Raw genomic sequence first — 17,567 nt, forward strand, 5'->3', positions numbered from 1 at the left:
AATGCCCTCACTGCAGAAGAACATGCAGGTCAAGAACAGGGCTCCACAGCCACATACGGACCCAACAAGAATACTGGAAGACAATCATCCTCAGAAAACAAGGGATCGCCTAAGTAAAGTAAAATTAAGTAATATTTATAATTATAATAATAGCAGGAAGACACCATCCAAGCCCTCCCGACAGATAGACATGCAGCCTCTGCTTAAGATAACATTTAATAATAATAATAATAATAATCATCATCATCATCATCATCATCATCATCATCATCTTTATGTATACCCTGCCTCCATCTCCTCGACGGGGACTCAGGGCAGCTTACGTGAGGCCAAGCCCAACTAAATATTTATTAGATATTTATTAATTAAATGTTTATTTATCGTGTCAGAAGCAAATTGAAAACACAGTTATAATGTATTTAAAAACCACAAACAAAGTTAAATACTTGGCATGATGCTAAATGTCCTTTGACCAGAAGCTGGCCAACTTGGAGTGCCTCTGGTGTCGCTATGAGACGGTCCTCCATTGTGCATGTGGCAGGGCTCAGGCCACATTGTGGTAAGTGGTCTGTGGTTTGCTCTTCTCCACACTCACATGTTGTGGACTCCACTTTGTAGCCCCATTTCTTAAAGTTGGTTCTGCATCTCGTAGAGCCAGAACGCAGTCTGTTCAGCACCTTCCAAGTTGCCCAGTCTTCTGTGCGCCCAGGAGGGAGTTTCTCATCCGATCTTAGCCACTGATTTTTAGCCTGCCACTTTTGGATTCTCGCTTGCTGAGGTGTTCCTGCAAATATCTCTGTAGATCTTAGGAAGCTGTTTCTTGATTTAAGGCATTGTCTTGCTGGCTGATATCCAAGCAGAGGATGGGTGTGCAGGTACAGCTGTACCAGGAGCTCCAATTTTGTTTGCTTTGCATTGAATGTTTGTTGCAGGGACTCTGCAGATAGGTGGCTTCTTTTGGCTGCAATCATAGGGCAAGCCACCTGTCAAATTATAGTTAGGTTCCCTGGTCCCGCCCCCTTTTTGGGTTTTGGAGGGAATAGGAGCCAGTTTGGGTTCAGTTCACACAGAGCAGCTTTCCATGCAGGACATAATACCAAGAGCTCCTGTAGAAAACTTCGTCTTCTACGGCTTGGCCGGAGAGAAAAGGCCCCACAGCTTGGCTGAGGATTTCGCAGCCTCACAGCTCCTTTGCTGAGGGAATCCGGTCCCACAGCACTTCAGCCAGCCATCACCGAAACCTGAACTCCTTCTTTTCCCTTGGAAGTCTACAAAGCTCTGCTTGGTAAGGGCCACTCGCGGAAGCCAGAAGTAGTTGGTACCGGGTGCAGGGGCTCCACGCCAAGAGAGGCAAACACAGACTGCCCAGATTAGAAGTTAAGGATTTCCCCGTTAGTTACAGTTAAGAAGATAGTGCCTGTTCCCTGTGGACAAGACTGAGAAAGAGCCAATAGACTGTTAAGAAAGCTTTAAAGTACCTGTTTGTTTTCATCAATAATAAAGAACTTTGTTGAACCTTTAAGCAATCTAAAGACTCTGTTTAAGGAAATCCAAAGGGCTTTAATCTGAGGCAGCCCCAGCGCCCCGTTGGGCACACAGAATTTATGTCCTGTCTACAGTCTTATGCACAGGCCCAGCATGCGACAGCACAATGGGCTAGAGATGTCACTGCCTTGGTCCTTTCATTATAGGATGCTACTTCCCAACGGATGTCAGATAGCGCAATACCAGTTAAACAGTATAATTTCTCCAGTGATGTGAAGCATAGACATCCCGAAGTGACGTGCAGCATGATAGCAGCTGACACCTTGTCCTTGTCCTCTGGATTCCTCCAGGAAGGAACCAGCCAGGCTTTGAACCTGCAAAGCCATTCAGTACTAAGGAAGGTGGCCAATTGCAACACTCACACCTGCCTCAAGCAGGCAAGAGTTCTTTCTCCCACCCTGGGCATCATTCCACACATATATGAATCTCACTTGCCTAGTTTCCAACAGACCTTACAACTTCTGAGGATGCCTGCTCTAGATGTGGGTGAAACGTCAGGAGAGAATGCTTCTGGAACAAGGGCAGGCAGTCCAGAAAACTCACAGCGACCCAGTGATTCCGGCTGTGAAACTCTTTGGTAATACACTGCTTGTTTGTTTCTTAAGGCGAAATAGAAATAACAACAAGTTTCCAACAGACCTCACAACCTCTGAGGATGCCTGCTGTAGATGTGGGTGAAACGTCAGGAGAGAATGCTTCTGGAACATGACCAGACAGCTTGGAAAACTCACATTAATGCAGTGATTCCGGCTATGAAACCCTTTGATAATACATTCCTTGTCTGTTTCTTAAGGTGAAATAGAAATAGCAACAAAATGCCATTAAAGCCCAATATATTGTCAAAAACTTTCATGGCTGGAATCACTGGGTTGCTATAAGTTTTCCGGGCTGTATGGCCATGCTCCAGAACATTCTCTCCTGACGTTTCGCCTGTATCTATGGCAGGCATCCTCAGAGGTTGTGAGGCCATTAAAGCAATTTAGAATACATCATAGAATCATAGAATCCTAGAGTTGGAAGAGACCTCGTGGGCCATCCAGTCCAACCCCTGCCAAGAAGCAGGAAAATCACATTCAAAGCACCCCTGACAGATGGCCATCCACCCTCTATTTCAAAGCCTCCAAAGAAGGAGCCCCCACCACACTCAACGGCAGAGAGTTCCACTGCTGAACAGGTCTCACAATCAGGGAGTTCTTCCTAATGTTCAGACGGAATCTCCTTTCTTGTAGTTTGAACACACACTCCGTGGCAGAGAGTTCCACTGCTGAACAGCTCTTACAGTCAGGGAGTTCTTCCTAATGTTCAGGTGGAATCTCCTTTCTTGTAGTTTGAACCCACACTCCGCGGCAGAGAGTTCCACTGCTGAATAGGTTTCACAGTCAGGGAGTTTTTCCTAATGTCCAGGTGGAATCTCCTTTCTTGTAGTTTGAACCCACACTCCGCGGCAGAGAGTTCCACTGCTGAACAGGTCTCACAGTCAGGGAGTTTTTCCTAATGTCCAGGTGGAATCTCCTTTCTTGTAGTTTGAACCCCCACTCCGTGGCAGAGAGTTCCACTGCTGAACAGGTCTAATGTTCAGGTGGAATCTCCTTTCTTGTAGTTTGAAGCCATTGTTCCGCGTCCTAGTCACGGCAGCAGAAAATCAGCCTGCTCCCTCCTCCCTGTGACTTCCTCTCACATATTTATACATGGCTGTCATGTCTCCTCTCAGCCTTCTCTTCTTCAGGCTAAACATGCCCAGCTCTTTAAGCCGCTTCTCATAGGGCTTGTTCTCCAGACCCTCGATCCTTTTAGACACCCTTCTCTGGACACATTCCAGCTTGTCAATATCTCTCTTGAATTGTGGTGCCCCGAATTGGACACAATATTCCAGGTGTGGGATAGGCCTTCTCTTCTTCAGGTTAAACATGCCCAGCTCCTTAAGCCGCTCCTCATAGGGCTTGTTCTCCAGACCCTTCATCCTTTTAGTCACCCTTCTCTGGACACATTCCAGCTTGTCAATATCTCTCTTGAATTGTGGTGCCCAGAATCGGACACAATATTCCAGGTGTGGAATAGGCCTTCTCTTCTTCAGGCTAAACATGCCCAGCTCTTTAAACCGCTCCTCATAGGGCTTGTTCTCCAGACCCTTGATCCTTTTAGTCGCCCTTCTCTGGACACATTCCAGCTTGTCAACATCTCCCTTCAATTGTGGCTATGGTTTTTAAAAAGGAAATTAATAAAGAAAAAACTTGGCCCCATTGCCTCTGCAGCAAAATATATTCTCTGCATTGCAGTAATAGCCCTTGGATTCCCCTTTGGAGCTGGGCTGTGTGGTTCCTTGCGCCCTCTAGCGCCCTTGCCTTGAACGACACTCTCGAGATCTGAAAGCGCGACTGCCGTTGACCTTGGGAGAGGGAGTTCCGAGGGAGTTAAAAGGCTCCCTGGAAGATCAGGCCAAGCCCCGCCCCGGACTACAAATCCCAGGCTCCTCCAGGAGGGAGGGGAAAAAGGGGGCCCTGGGCATTTAAAGCGGTATGGAAGGGGTCTAGCGGTATGGTGCGGATCCTTCTCTTCTGCGGGAAGTCCTTGGCAAAGAAGGAAGGAGGCAAAGAAGAAAGGAAAGCAGGAATGGAGCAGTAAGGCGGGCCAAGGCGGGCCTTTTGGGGGTGCAAGGGGTCAGTTCCTTTTGGGATGTGATCTTAGCAAAGCCCAGGAAGTCAGTCCCTTTTGGGGTGCAGTTTTTGGAAAGTGAGCCCCTTTTGGGGTGCAATTACTGCAAACCCCTGGAAGTCAGTCCCTTTTAGGGTGCAATCTAGGAAGTCAGTCCCTTTTTGGGGTACAATCTTGCCCCTTTTGGGGTGCAATTATTGCAACCCCCAGGAAGTCAGTCCCTTTTGGGGTGCAGTTTTTGGAAAGTGAGCCCCTTTTGGGGTGCAATTATTGCAAACTCCTGAAAGTCAGTCTCTTTTGGGGTGCAATCTGGGAAGTTAGTCCCTTTTTGGGGTGCAAACTTGCCCCTTTTGGGGTGCAATTACTGCAAACCCCTGGAAGTCAGTCTCTTTTGGGGTGCAATCTGGGAAGTGAGCCCCTTTTGGGGTGCAATCTTGCCCCTTTTGGGGTGCAATTATTGCAAACCCCCAGGAAATCAGTCCCTTTTAGGGTGCAATCTGTGAAACCAGTCCCCTTTGGGGTGCAATCTTGTCCCTTTTGGGGTGCAATTACTGCAAACCCCTGGAAGTCAATCCCTTTTGGGGTGCAATCTGGGAAGTCAATGCCTTTTGGGGTGCAATTATTGCAGACCCCTGAAAATCACACTCTTTTGGGGTGCAGAAAAGTGGGTCCCCTTGGGGTGCAATTATCACAAACCTCCAGGAAATCGGTCCCTTTTGGGGTGCAATCAGAATTCAGTCTCTTTTAGGGTGCAATTTTTGGAAAAGGAGCCCCATTTGGGGTGAAATTATTGCAAATCCCTGGAAATCAGGCCCTTTTGGGGCGCAATCTGGGAAGTCAGTCCCTTTTGGGGTGCAATTTTTGGGAAGTGGGTCTCTTTTGGGGTGCAATTATTGCAAACCCCCAGGAAATCCGCTCCTTGGGGGTGCAGTCTGGGAAATCACTCACCTTTGAGGTGCAATTTTTTGAAAGTGGTTCCCTTTTGGGGTGCATTTATCAGAAACCCCCAGAAAATCAGTCCCTTTTAGGGTGCAACCTGGGAAGTCAGTCCCTTTTGGGGTGCAATATTTGGAAAGTCTCTTTTTTGGAAAGTACCTTTTGGGGAGTAATTATTGCAACCTCCTGAAAGTCAGTCCCTTTTGGGGTGCAATCTTGCCGCTTTAGGGATGCAATTATTGCAAACCCCCAGGAAATCAGTTCCTTTTGGGGTGCAGTCTGGAAAGTCAGTCCCTTTAGTGGTGCAATTATTTCAAACCCTTGGAAATCAGTCCCTTTTGGGGTGCAATTTTTGGAAAGTGAGACCCTTTTGGGGGGCAATTATCACAAACCCCTAGGAAATCAGTCCCTTTTAGGGTGCAATCTGGGAAGTTAATCCCTTTTGTGGTGTAATTATTGCAAACCCCAGGAAATTAGTCTCTTTTGGGGTGCAATCTGGGAAGTCAGTCCCTTTAGGGGTGCAATTATTGCAGACCCTTGGAAATCAGTCCCTTTTGGGGTGCAATTTTTGGAAAGTGAGACCCTTTTGGGGTGCAATTATCACAAACCCCTAGGAAATCAGTCCCTTTTAGGGTGCAATCTGGGAAGTTAATCCCTTTTGTGGTGTAATTATTGCAAACCCCAGGAAATTAGTCTCTTTTGGGGTGCAATCTGGGAAGTCAGTCCCTTTAGGGGTGCAATTATTGCAGACCCTTGGAAATCAGTCCCTTTTGGGGTGCAATTTTTGGAAAGTGAGACCCTTTTGGGGTGCAATTATCACAAACCCCTAGGAAATCAGTCCCTTTTAGGGTGCAATCTGGGAAGTTAATCCCTTTTGTGGTGTAATTATTGCAAACCCCAGGAAATTAGTCCCTTTTGGGGTGCAATCTGGGAAGTCAGTCCCTTTAGGGGTGCAATTATTGCAAACCCTACCTAGGAAATCAGTCCCTTTTGGGGTGCAATCTGAGAAACCCATCCCTTTTGGGGTACAAACTCCTGAAATTCAGTTCCTTTTGGAGTGCAATTAATGCACAAACCCTTGGAAGTCAAGTCTTTTTGGGGGTGCATTTTTTCCAAACCCTAGGAAACCAGCCTCTTTTGGGGTGCAATCTGGGAAGTCTATCCCTTTTGGGGTGCAGTGATTGCAAACCCCTGGAAACCAGTCCCTTTTGGGGTGCAAACCCTGGAGGTGGGTCCCTTGTCAGTCCTCTTTGCAAACCATAGGAAACCACAGCCCATCCAGGCTCCGGTTTGGGGGAGAAATTTGGGCCAACCCCAAGGATCCCTGGCTAAGAGCAGAAGGCATCTTTGGCGGCTGCGTAGGACACTGCAGCAAGAGGCGACAGAGAAGAGACTTCGATGCTGCAAAGGACCAAAAATAATTATTCATCCATCCATCCATCCGTTGCCCAACTAGTGGACCTCGCAGTGCCCCCCGCTGTGGAGGCTGCAATGCAAAGAAGGGGCTGCCCTATACAAAGAAGGGGCTTCCTATTCGTATGGCTTCCTTAGGGGCTGATGGTGCCCTCCCTCTGCCCTAAGGGTGCCCCCCATTTTTCTTGCTTGCACCCCCCAAAAAACAGGCCATGCTTTTCCTCGGCAGCGCCTTCTTGCACCCGCAGCGGGGCTGCTGCGCCCCTTTCCTCGCTTTCGGGGGCTTCTTTCGGTGGTCTTCCTCTTCCTCCAGCCCCGGCCTCAGGCGGCTCCGGGTCTTGGTCGACATGGACGGGGTCTTAGCCGACTTCGAAGGGGGCTTCTTGAAGAAATTCCAAGCCAGATTCCCAGACATGCCTTGCATCCCTTTGGAGGACCGGCGCGGATTCTGGGTCTCCGAACAATATGGACAGATCGAGCCCGAGCTCAGCGTGAGTCTGAATCTCCCTCCTGCATGAGCGTTAACATTACCTGTAATGAATTACTAAGTAGTTACTTTTGGGGTGGCTGCAATAGAGGTGACTCGGTCGGGGCCCAAAGAATCTCCCTCCTGCATGAGAAGTAACTTTGTTACTTGTAACGAGTTACTAAGTAGTTATTGCAGGGGGGGTTTGCAGGAATAGGGGTAGCTCAGCCTGGGCCCAGAGAATCTTCCTCCAGCATGAGAGGTAACTATGTTACTTATGACGAATTACTAAGTAGTTACTTTTGGGGGTTGCAGGAATAGGGGCAGCTCAGCCTAGGCCCAGAGAATCTTCCTCCAACATGAGAGGTAACTATGTTATTTATAACGAGTTACTAAGTAGTTACTTTTGGGGGTTGCAGCAATAGGGGCAAGCTCAGCCTGGGCACAAAGAATCTCCCTCCTGCATGAGCGTTAATGACGTTACTTATGACGAGTTACTCAGTAGTTACTTTTGGGGGTTGCAGGAATAGGGGCAGCTCAGCCTGGGTCCAAAGAATCTCCTTCCTGCATGACAGGTAACTGTTATTTGTAACAAGTTACTAAGTAGTTATTTTTGGGGGCTGCAGCAATAGGGGCAGCACAGCCTGGGCCCAAAGAATCTCTCTCCTGCATGAGCATTAACATTACCTGTAACGAGTTACTAAGTAGTTACTTTTGGGGTTTGAATCTCCCTCCTGCATGAGAGGTAACAATGTTACTTATAACAAGTTATTAAGTAGTTACTTTTGGGGGTAGCAGGAATAGGGGCAGCTCAGCCTGGGCCCAAAGAATCTCCTTCCTACATGAATGTTAACAGTGTTACTTGTAACAAGTTACTGAGTAGTTACTTTTGGGGGTTGCAACAATAGGGGCAAGCTCAGCCCGGGCACAAAGAATCTCCCTCCTGCATGAGCGTTAATGACGTTACTTATGACGAGTTACTCAGTAGTTACTTTTGGGGGTTGCAACAATAGGGGCAGTTCAGCCTGGGCCCAAAGAATTTACCTCCTGCATGAGAGATAATGTTGTTACTTGTAACAAGTTACTAAAGTAGTTACTTTTGGAGTAATAGAAGTAGCTTGGTCTGGGCCCAAAGAATCTACCTCCTGCGTGAGTTAACTATGTTGTAATGAGTCACTAAGGAGTTACTTTTGAGGTTTGCAGCAATAGGGGCAGCACAGGCTGGGCCCAAAGAATCTCCCTCCTGCATGAGAGATGACTGTTACTTGTAACAAGTTACTAAGTAGTTACTTTTGGGGGTTGCAACAATAGGAGTTCAGTCTGGGCCCAAAGAATCTAGCTCCTGTGTGAGTTAACTACATTACTTGTAATGATTCACTAAGTAGTTACGTTGGGGGTTGCAGCAATAGGGGCAGCTCAGCCTGGGCCCAAAGAATCTCCCTCTTGCATGAGAGGTAACTACGTTACTTGCAACATGTTACTAAGTAGTTACTTTTGGGAGTTGCAGCAATAGGGGCAGCTTAGCCTGGGCCCAAAGAGTCTCTCTCCCGCATGAGAGGTAACTATGTTACTTGTAACATGTTACTAAGTAGTTATTTTTGGGAGTTGAAGCAATAGGGGCAGCTCAGCCTGGGCCCAAAGAGTCTCTCTCCTGCATGAGAGATAACTATGGGGGTTGCAGCAATAGGAGCAGCTCGGCCTCAGCCCAAAGAATCTCCCTCCTGCATGGGAGGTAACTATGTTATTTGTAACAAGTTACTAAGTAGTTACTTTTGGGAGTTGCAGCAGTAGGCGCAGCTCAGCCTGGGCCCAAAGAATCTCCCATAACTATGTTACTTTTAACGAGTTACTAAGTAGTTACTTTTGGGAATTGGTGCAATAGGGGCTGTTCAACCTGGGCCCAAAGAATCTCCCTCCTACATGCGTTGGAGTTAAAAGGGAAATAACTGCATTACATTAAGGAGCAGGAAACCTCTAAACTTTTGACCCCCACCTTAACAGCCATGACACAATGTTATGGAAGCATGGGATTTGTAGTTGGGTGAGGCAGAGCAAGCAAATACAGTTTCCAGAGAAAGAAACCTTTTGGGATTTTGCCTCTACACTTGAAGGGCCATGGCTCAGTGCTATGGAATAGTGGGAGTTTTAGTTCTACTGGGTTTTCAGCCTTCTTTGCCAAAGAGTGCTGGGACTCACCAGACTACAAATCCCAGTATTCCATAGCACTGAGCAGCTCAAGTGGCACCGAAGGGCATCAACCCTACATTGGAGATGCACCCACAGAGTTGGAACAAGGGGCCTCATGGGTCATCTAGTCCAACCCGCTAATTGATGCAGGACACATATGTTAGTTTTCCTCTTTGCTTTTGACTGAGGAGATTCCATCTGAAGCTGAGGAAGAACTTCCTGACTGTGAGAGTCGTTCCGCAGTGGAACTCTCTTCCATGGAGTGTGGTGGAGGCTCCTTCTTTGGAAGCTTTGAAACAGAGGCTGGATGGCCATCTGTCAGGGGTGTTTTGAATGCAGTATTCCTGCTTCTTGGCAGGGGGTTGGACTGGATGGCCCATGAGGTCTCTTCCAGCTCTAGGATTCTATGATACTTGGTTATGTACAGTTTCTTTATGGCCTTTGCAGGACAAGGCGATCAGCATTTGGGAGTCCAAGGACTTCTTCCTCGAATTGGACCCGATCCCAGGCGCCGTGGAAGCAGTCAAGCAAATGGCAAAGTTGGAAGAGTGAGTGCCGTGCCATTTTCTAAGGAAATCCAATATATACTGTACTATACTATATTATACTATACTATACTATACTATATAGTATATATTACATTATACTATATTTTATACTATACTATAAATACTATACCATACTATACACTGTAGAATTAATACAGCTTGACATAATTATGTTATTAATATTATTATATTTGATGTTGTTATTGTTGTTGTTGTTGTGAAGCAGTTTCCAGGACTCCACAGCATTAAGCCATGGCAGTTAAACTGGTGTCAAACCGCATTCATTTTGCAGTGTAGATGCGTCCAAAGTGAAGCCAGCAGTATCTACCGTTGATCGTATTTTAATATCACAATATCTGGGGAGCGGGGGGAGCTTCCATCTGTCAGCTCCAGCTTCCCATGCTGGGACATATGTTGTTTCTTGTTGCTTTATGTTTTTAGTTTTATAATATGTTGTCTGGATTTGGCCTCATGTAAGCTGCCCCGAGTCCCCGTTGGGGAGATGGTGGCGGGGTATAAATAAAGATTATTATTATTGTTGTTGTTGTTGTTGTTATTATTATTATTATTATTATTAGGTAAAGGTAGGTAAAGGTAGGTAAAGGTAGTCCCCTGACATTAAGTCCAGTCATGTCTGACTCTGGTGGTTGGTGCTCATCTCCATTTCTAAGCCGAAGAGCCAGTGTTGTCCGTAGACACCTCCAAGGTCATGTGGCTGGCATGACTGCATGGAGTGCCGTTACCTTCCTGCCAGAGTGGTACCTATTGATCTACTCACATTTGCATGTTTTCTAACTGCTAGGTTGGCAGAAGCTAGGGCTGACAGCGGAAGCTCACGCTGCTCCCCGGAATCGAACCTGCGGCCTTTTGATCAACAAGCTCAACAGCTCAGCTCAGCTCAGTGCTTTAACCCACTGCGCCACCGGGGACTCCATTATTATTATTATTATTATTATTATTGGCTGGTAATACATCCGGGCGTCCCTTGGGCAATGTCCTTGCAGACAGCCAATTCTCTCACACCGGAAGCGACTTGCAGTTTCTCAAGTCGCTCCTGACAAATAAAAAAATAAACAATAACCAATTATTATTTTTTCTTTCTGTCCACACAGGACTGATGTCTTTATATGCACAAGTCCCATCAAGAAATATCGCTATTGCCCCTATGAAAAGGTAAGGGATATATGTGTTGTCGAAAGCTTTCATAGCTGGAATCACTAGGTTGCTGTGAGTTTTCCAGGCTGTATGGCCATGTTCCAGAAGCATTCTCTCCTGAAATTTCACCCACATCTATGGCAGGCATCCTCAGAGGTTGTGAGGTCGGTTGGAAACTAGGCAAGTGGGGTTTACATATCTGTGGAATAATGTCCAGGGTGGGAGAAAGAACTCTTATTTGCTTGAGGCAAGTATGAATGTTGCAATTGGCCAGCTTGATTAGCACTGAATGGCCTTGCAGCTTCAAAGCCTGGCTGCTTCCTGCCTGGGGGAAATCCTTTGTTGGGAGGTGTTAGCTGGCCCTAATTGTTTCCTGTCTGGAATGTTTTTTAAGTGTTATTCTTTATTCTTTATTCACTGTCCTGATTTTAGAGTTTTTTTAATACTGGTCGCCAGATTTTGTTCATTTTCATGGTTTCCTCCTTTCTGTTGAAATTGTCCACATGTTTGTGGAGTTCAGTGGCTTCTCTGTGTATTCTAACATGGTGGTTGTTAGAGTAGTCCAGCATTTCTGTGTTCTCAAATAATATGCGGTGTCCAGGTTGGTTCATCAAGAAGAAACCAGGCTTTGAAGCTGCAAGGCCATTCAATGCTAATCAAGCTGACCAATTGCAACATTCACACTTGCCTCCAACAGACAAGAGTTGGCAGAGGTTGTAAGGTCTGTTGGAAACTAGGCAAGTGAGGTTGATATATCTGTGGAATAATGCCCAGGTGGGAGAAAGAACTGTTATCTGTTTGAGGCAGGTGTGAATGTTGCAAGTGGCCAGCTTGGTTATCATTAAATAGCAGGCAGCTTCAAGGCCTGGCTGCTTCCTGCCTGGGGGAATCCCTGGTTGGGAGGTGTTAGCTGGCTCTGATTGTTTCCTGCCTGGAATTCCCCTTCCAGTTGTAGGAAGTGATCCTCCTGCAGGAAGCAGCTGGGCTTTGAAGCTGCAAGGCCATTCAATGCTAATCAAGATGGCCAGTTGCAACATTCATTGTCTCCAGCAGACAAGAGTTCTTTCTCCCACCATGGACATCATTCCACAGGACTATAAACCCCATAGAACTCACAACCTTTGTTGGGAGGTGATTAAATGTGTCCAGAGGAGGTCGACTAAAATGATCAAGGGTCTGGAGAACAAGCCCTATGAGGAGCGGCTTAAGGAGCTGGGCATGTTTAGCCTGAAGAAGAGAAGGCTGAGAGGAGACATGATAGCCATGTGAGAGGAAGTCATAGGGAGGAGGGAGCAAGCTTGTTTTCTGCTTCCATGGAGACTAGGATGCGGAACAATGGCTTCAAATTACAAGAGAGGAGATTCCATCTGAACATAAGGAAGAACTTCCTGACTGTGAGAGCCGTTCAGTAGTGGAACTCTCTGCCCCGGAGTGTGGTGGAGGCTCCTTCTTTGGAAGCTTTTAAACAGGGGCTGGATGGCCATCTGTCAGGGGTGATTTGAATGCAATATTCCTGCTTCTTGGCAGAATGGGGTTGGACTGGATGGCCCATGAGGTCTCTTCCAGCTCTTTGATTCTATGATTCTATGAAATGCTCATCAAGGTGGCCAATTGGGAGATGTTAGCTGGAATTCCCCCGTTTTATGATTGTTCGTTATTTACTGTCCTGATTTTAGAGTTTTTTTAAAATACTGGTATCCAGATTTTGTTCATTTTCATGGTTTCCTCCTTCATGATGAAACTGTCAGGAAACAAACAGGGCCAGCTAACACCTCCCAACAAAGTATGAATATTGCAATTGGCCACCTTGATCATCGTTGAATGGCCTTGTAGCCTCAAAGCCTGGCTGCATCCTGCCTGGGGGAATCCTTGGTTGGGAGGTGTTAACTGTTTGCTTGAGGCAAGTGTAAATGTTGCAATTGATCACCTGGATTAGCATTTAATCACCTCCCAACAAAGGATTCCCCCAGACACGAAGCAGCCAGGCTTTGAACCTGCAAGGCCATTCAGTGATAATCAAGCTTGCTAATTGTGACATTCACACTTGCATCAAGCAGACAAGAACTTCTTTCTCCCACCCTGGACATTATTCCGCAGATATATAAACCCCACTTGCCTGTTTTCCAACAGACCTCACAACCTCTGAGATGTGGGTGAAACGCCAGGAGAGAATGCTTCTGGAACATGGCAACCGTAAGGGATATATGCTCAGGACAGAAGTGGTTTGTTCTCTTCTGAGCACAGAGGAATAAATATTTCAAGCGGTCTCTGTTTTCCGATTTGGTGGCGCAGATTTATCAGAAAAGCCTTCCATTTCTCGCCTTGGCTCAGCATCGAAGCATGAATGACCTCTTCCTCTGCCTTTGTCTGTTTTTATGAGTCACTGTGGTTTGCCGTTTGTGATTTTGTTGGGAAAGCGAAGCCCTCCTTTCCCAGTCTTGGCCCGTCTGTGGTTACCATCGCCCTTCTTCCTTCCCCTTTCTGCTTTCCAGTATGCCTGGGTGGAGAAGCATTTGGGCCCGGAGTTTCTGGAGCAGATTGTCCTCACCCGGGACAAGACGGTGGTCTCCGGAGACCTCTTGATTGACGACAGACCCGATGTTCTAGGTAAAGCATGAGCTTGGGTAGGAACACATGGCTCTCGTGCCCCCTTCTCTCAGCCTTTTTCTCCAAGCTAAACACACCCTTTTCTCTATGTTGATCCTCAGAGGGATTCATAGCTTCCATATCTTTGCCCATTTTGGTGTCCTTTAAAGCCGTTGGTGTTCTTCTTGACACATAACTGGAGACAGTGCTATTCCAGACAAGGTTTGACTAAAGCAGAATATAGGAGGACTATGACTTCCCTCCATCTAGACCAGTGTTTCTCAACCTGGGGGTCAAGACCTCTGGGAGGATGGGTTTCAGAGGGGTCACCAAAGACCATCAGGAAACACATATGGCAGAGAAGGCTGAAGATCTCTCCACCTGTCCTTCTTTTCATTCTTGGTGTTGGTGAACTATAACTCCCGGAATTCTAAAACATCCCCTCCTCAACCCCATCAGTATTGAATGTTGGCCATGTAGGTATATTGAGTATTCGTGTAGAGTTTGGTCCAGATCCATCATTGTTTGATTCCAGTGATCTCTGGACGTAGGTGAAGTACAACTCCTAAACCAAGGACACTGCCCACCAAACCCTTCCAGTATTTTCTGTTGGTCATGGGAGAACTGTGTGCCAAGTGTGGTTCAGGTCCATCGTTGGTGGGGTTCAGAATGCTCTTTCATTGTAAGTTAACTATAAATCCCAGCAACTACAACTCCCAAATGTCAATGTCTATTTTCCCCAAACTCCACCAGTATTCATATTTGGACATATTGAGTATTTGTGCCAAGTTTGGTCCTGATCCATCATTGTTTGAGTCCACAGTGCTCTCTGGATGTAGGTGAACTACAACTCCAAAACTCAAGGTCAATGCCCATCAAACCCTTCCAGTATTTTCTGTTGGTCATGGGAGTTCTGTGTGCCAAGTTTGGTTCAATTCCATCCTTGGTGGAGTTCAGAATGCTCTTTGATTGTAGGTAAACTATAAATCCTAGCAACTACAACTCCCAAATGTCAATGTCTATTTTCCCCAAACTCCACCAGTGTTCACATTTGGACATATTGAGTATCCGTGGCAAGTTCGGTCCAGAACCATTATTGTTTGAGTCTGCAGTGTTCTCTGGATGTAGGTGAACTACAACTCTGAAACGCTTGATCAATGCCCACCAAACCCTTCCAGTATTTTCTGTTGGTCATGGGAGTTCTATGTGCCAAGTTTGGTTCAATTCCATCATTGGTGGAGTTCAGAATGCCCTTTGATTGTAGGTGAACTATAAATCACAGCAACTACAACTCCCAAATGACAAAATCAATCCCCCCCCAACCCCACCAGATTTGGGCGTATCGAGTATTTGTGCCATAAGTGGTCCAGTGAATGAAAATACATCCTGCATATCAGATATTTACATTACAATTCAGAACAGTAACAAAAATTACGAGTTATGAGGTAGCAATGAAAATAATGTTATGGTTAGGGGTCACCACAACATGAGGAACTGTATTAAGGTGTTGCGGCATTAGGAAGGTTGAGAACCACTGGTCTAGACACTTACTTACTTAGGTGATCCCTTGTTGGCCAAATAGGATAGTCTTCCAGGGTCAGTACTCTTGTGAGTCTGTAGGTGACTGTGGAGCCCTATTCTTGACCTGCATGTTCTCCCACAGTGAGGGCATTGGTTTCCAGGTGGAAGGCGGCCTCAGTCGGGGTTGGTTGACGCGCCTTCCTCTTGGCACGTTTCTCTCTTTCGCCCTCCATTTATGCCTCTTAAAATTCTACAGCACTGCTGGTCACAGCTGACCTCCAGCTGGAACGCTCACAAGCCAGGGCTTCCCAGTTCTCAGTGTCTATGCCAGAGTTTTTAATGTTTGCTTTGAGCCCATCTTTGAATCTCTTTTCCTGCCCAACAACATTCTGCTTTCCGTTCTTGAGTTCGGAGTAGAGCAACTGCTTTGGGAGATGGTAGTCGGGCATCCGGACAACATGGAGTTGATGGCAGAGGACCATCGCTTCGATGCTGGTGGTCTTTGCTTCTTCCAGCACGCTGACGTTTGTCCGCTTGTCTTCCCAAGAGATTTGGAGGATTTTCCTGAGGCAACACTGATGGAATCGTTCCAGGAGTTGCATGTGATGTCTGTAGACAGTCCATGTTTCACAGGCATATAGCAGGGTTGGGAGGGCAATAGCTTTATAACCAAGCACCTTGGTGTCGACACTATGTACGTATTGATACAGCCCAGAATCACATTAGCTTTTGAGGTGCCACATCACAATGTTGGCTCAGGCTTAGGACTACTAAGACTCCTAGATCCCTTTCGCATGTACGGTTCTCAAGCCAGTATGGACAAGGTTGATTTCCTGAGTGGCTTTGCTTCTTCTGCTTTCCAGGAGCCGAGAAGCAGCCAACTTGGGAGCACATCCTGTTCACGGCGTGCCACAACAAGCACTTGGAGCTGCCTTCATCCCGTCGCAGGCTTCACTCCTGGGCTGACGACTGGAAGGCCATCCTGGACAGCAAGCGGCCCTTGTAGTCAAGCCAGGGACCCAGAAGGAAGCGAAAAGTTTGGCCGGCGTTGGCTCCCAAACCACATCTACGGCACTCAGAGGCAGGAATAGGAATGATCAACGTTCTTGGTCCAAAACAAGCCAAGGAAACCCCAGGACATGAACTCTTAAATCCAGCCTGCTGCCAGGGTCACAGAGCTGGGAATGGAAGCTACGGAGCCTGGGGGCCAACTCAGGGCAGGCCATGTTTGCCAAATGCTCTTCTTGTGCCCAGATCTGTCGATGTCAACACATGGGTTGGATCATTCGAGTACTGTTTAGATTATCTGTGGCTTCCCAAAAGAGGGCAGCATTGGTACGCTTTCTGCTCCCAACGAACATGCCTCCATTTACGGAGCTGAACGGGACACAAAGTGAGATGCTCAGGAAGCGTGAGTTGTCAGGGACCCATACAGAAATCGTCTATTCAGACCTCGTATTCTCAATTGGAAACCCCAAAAAGTGTGAATTGTTTGCAAAGGGGAATGTCTTCTGTGTTGTTCTGTCCAAAATGGCACCAAAGGCAGGCTGCAGAGCTCAGGACTGGGTTCAAGCGAAACTGTTAACCGTTTCAAAAGAAGGACCGAAATACAGCAGATTTCCCATAACTGGTAGTGTTACTGAGAAATAAATGGGAATGAGAAAAAAATCTGTGTCTGAATTGAAAGAAAAATGGTTGGACAACCCGAAAGCTTAAAATTTTGTTGCATTCTCCAATAATAAGCCCTACTGAGAACATGGGACTAATTTCTAGGAATATTTGTGATGCAAATGGGATTCAAAGCAAGCAACTCTAAAAGGCTATAGACTGGGAATTTGGCATAGGAACAGAATAGGAAAGCTTCAAATTGTGTTCGGAAAGAGCGGGTCAAGTGCTGTTTTGAGTTGGCCACTAGATAGCAGTACAGGCAAAGGCAGAATTTCCTTTTTTTAAAGCTGGAAAGCTAGAAAATACGAGTGCTAGAATTTTTTATTTTGTGTCAGGAGCAACTTGAGAAACTGCAAGTCGCTTCTGGTGTGAGAGAATTGGCCGTCTGCAAGGGGACTTCTGAATGTTTTTGATGTTTTACCATCCTTGTGGGAGGTTTCTCTCATGTCCCCGCATGCGGAGCTGGAGCTGACAGAGGGAGCTTATCCATGCTCTCATAGAATCATAGAGTTGGAAGAGACCTCATGGGCCATCCAGTCCAACCCCCTGCCAAGCAGCAGGAATATTGCATTCAAAGCTCCCCTGACAAATGGCCATCTAGCCTCTGTTTAAAAGCTTCCAAAGAAGGAGCCTCCACCTCCGGGGCAGAGAGTTCCACTGCTGAACGGCTCTCACAGTCAGGAAGTTCTTCCTAATGTTCAGATGGAATCTCCTTTCTTGTAGTTTGAAGCCATTGTTCCGCGTCCTAGTCTCCAGGGAAGCAGTAAACAAGCTTGCTCCCTCCTCCTCCCTGTGACTTCCTCTCACATATTTATACATGGGTATCATATCTCTTCTCATCCTTCTCTTCTTCAGGCTAAACAGGCCCAGCTCTTTAAGCCGCTCCTCAT

At 46.7% G+C, this 17,567-nt stretch overlaps 1 protein-coding gene across 1 annotated transcript; it reads left to right on the forward strand.

Annotated features, from left to right (window-relative positions):
• The first annotated feature begins 3,894 nt into the window (after positions 1-3,894).
• LOC132782125 (5'(3')-deoxyribonucleotidase, mitochondrial) lies at positions 3,895-16,677 on the forward strand. The gene is made up of 6 exons (XM_067462093.1): positions 3,895-4,163; positions 6,756-7,037; positions 9,647-9,747; positions 10,860-10,920; positions 13,395-13,509; positions 15,873-16,677. Exons 2-6 carry the CDS (start codon positions 6,759-6,761, stop codon positions 16,013-16,015), a joined length of 699 nt encoding a protein of 232 aa, XP_067318194.1. The 5' UTR covers positions 3,895-4,163; positions 6,756-6,758; the 3' UTR covers positions 16,016-16,677.
• Positions 16,678-17,567: the final 890 nt, after the last annotated feature.

The sequence above is a fragment of the Anolis sagrei genome, chromosome Y (assembly GCF_037176765.1).
Source record: "Anolis sagrei isolate rAnoSag1 chromosome Y, rAnoSag1.mat, whole genome shotgun sequence".
NCBI classification, from domain to species: domain Eukaryota; kingdom Metazoa; phylum Chordata; class Lepidosauria; order Squamata; family Dactyloidae; genus Anolis; species Anolis sagrei.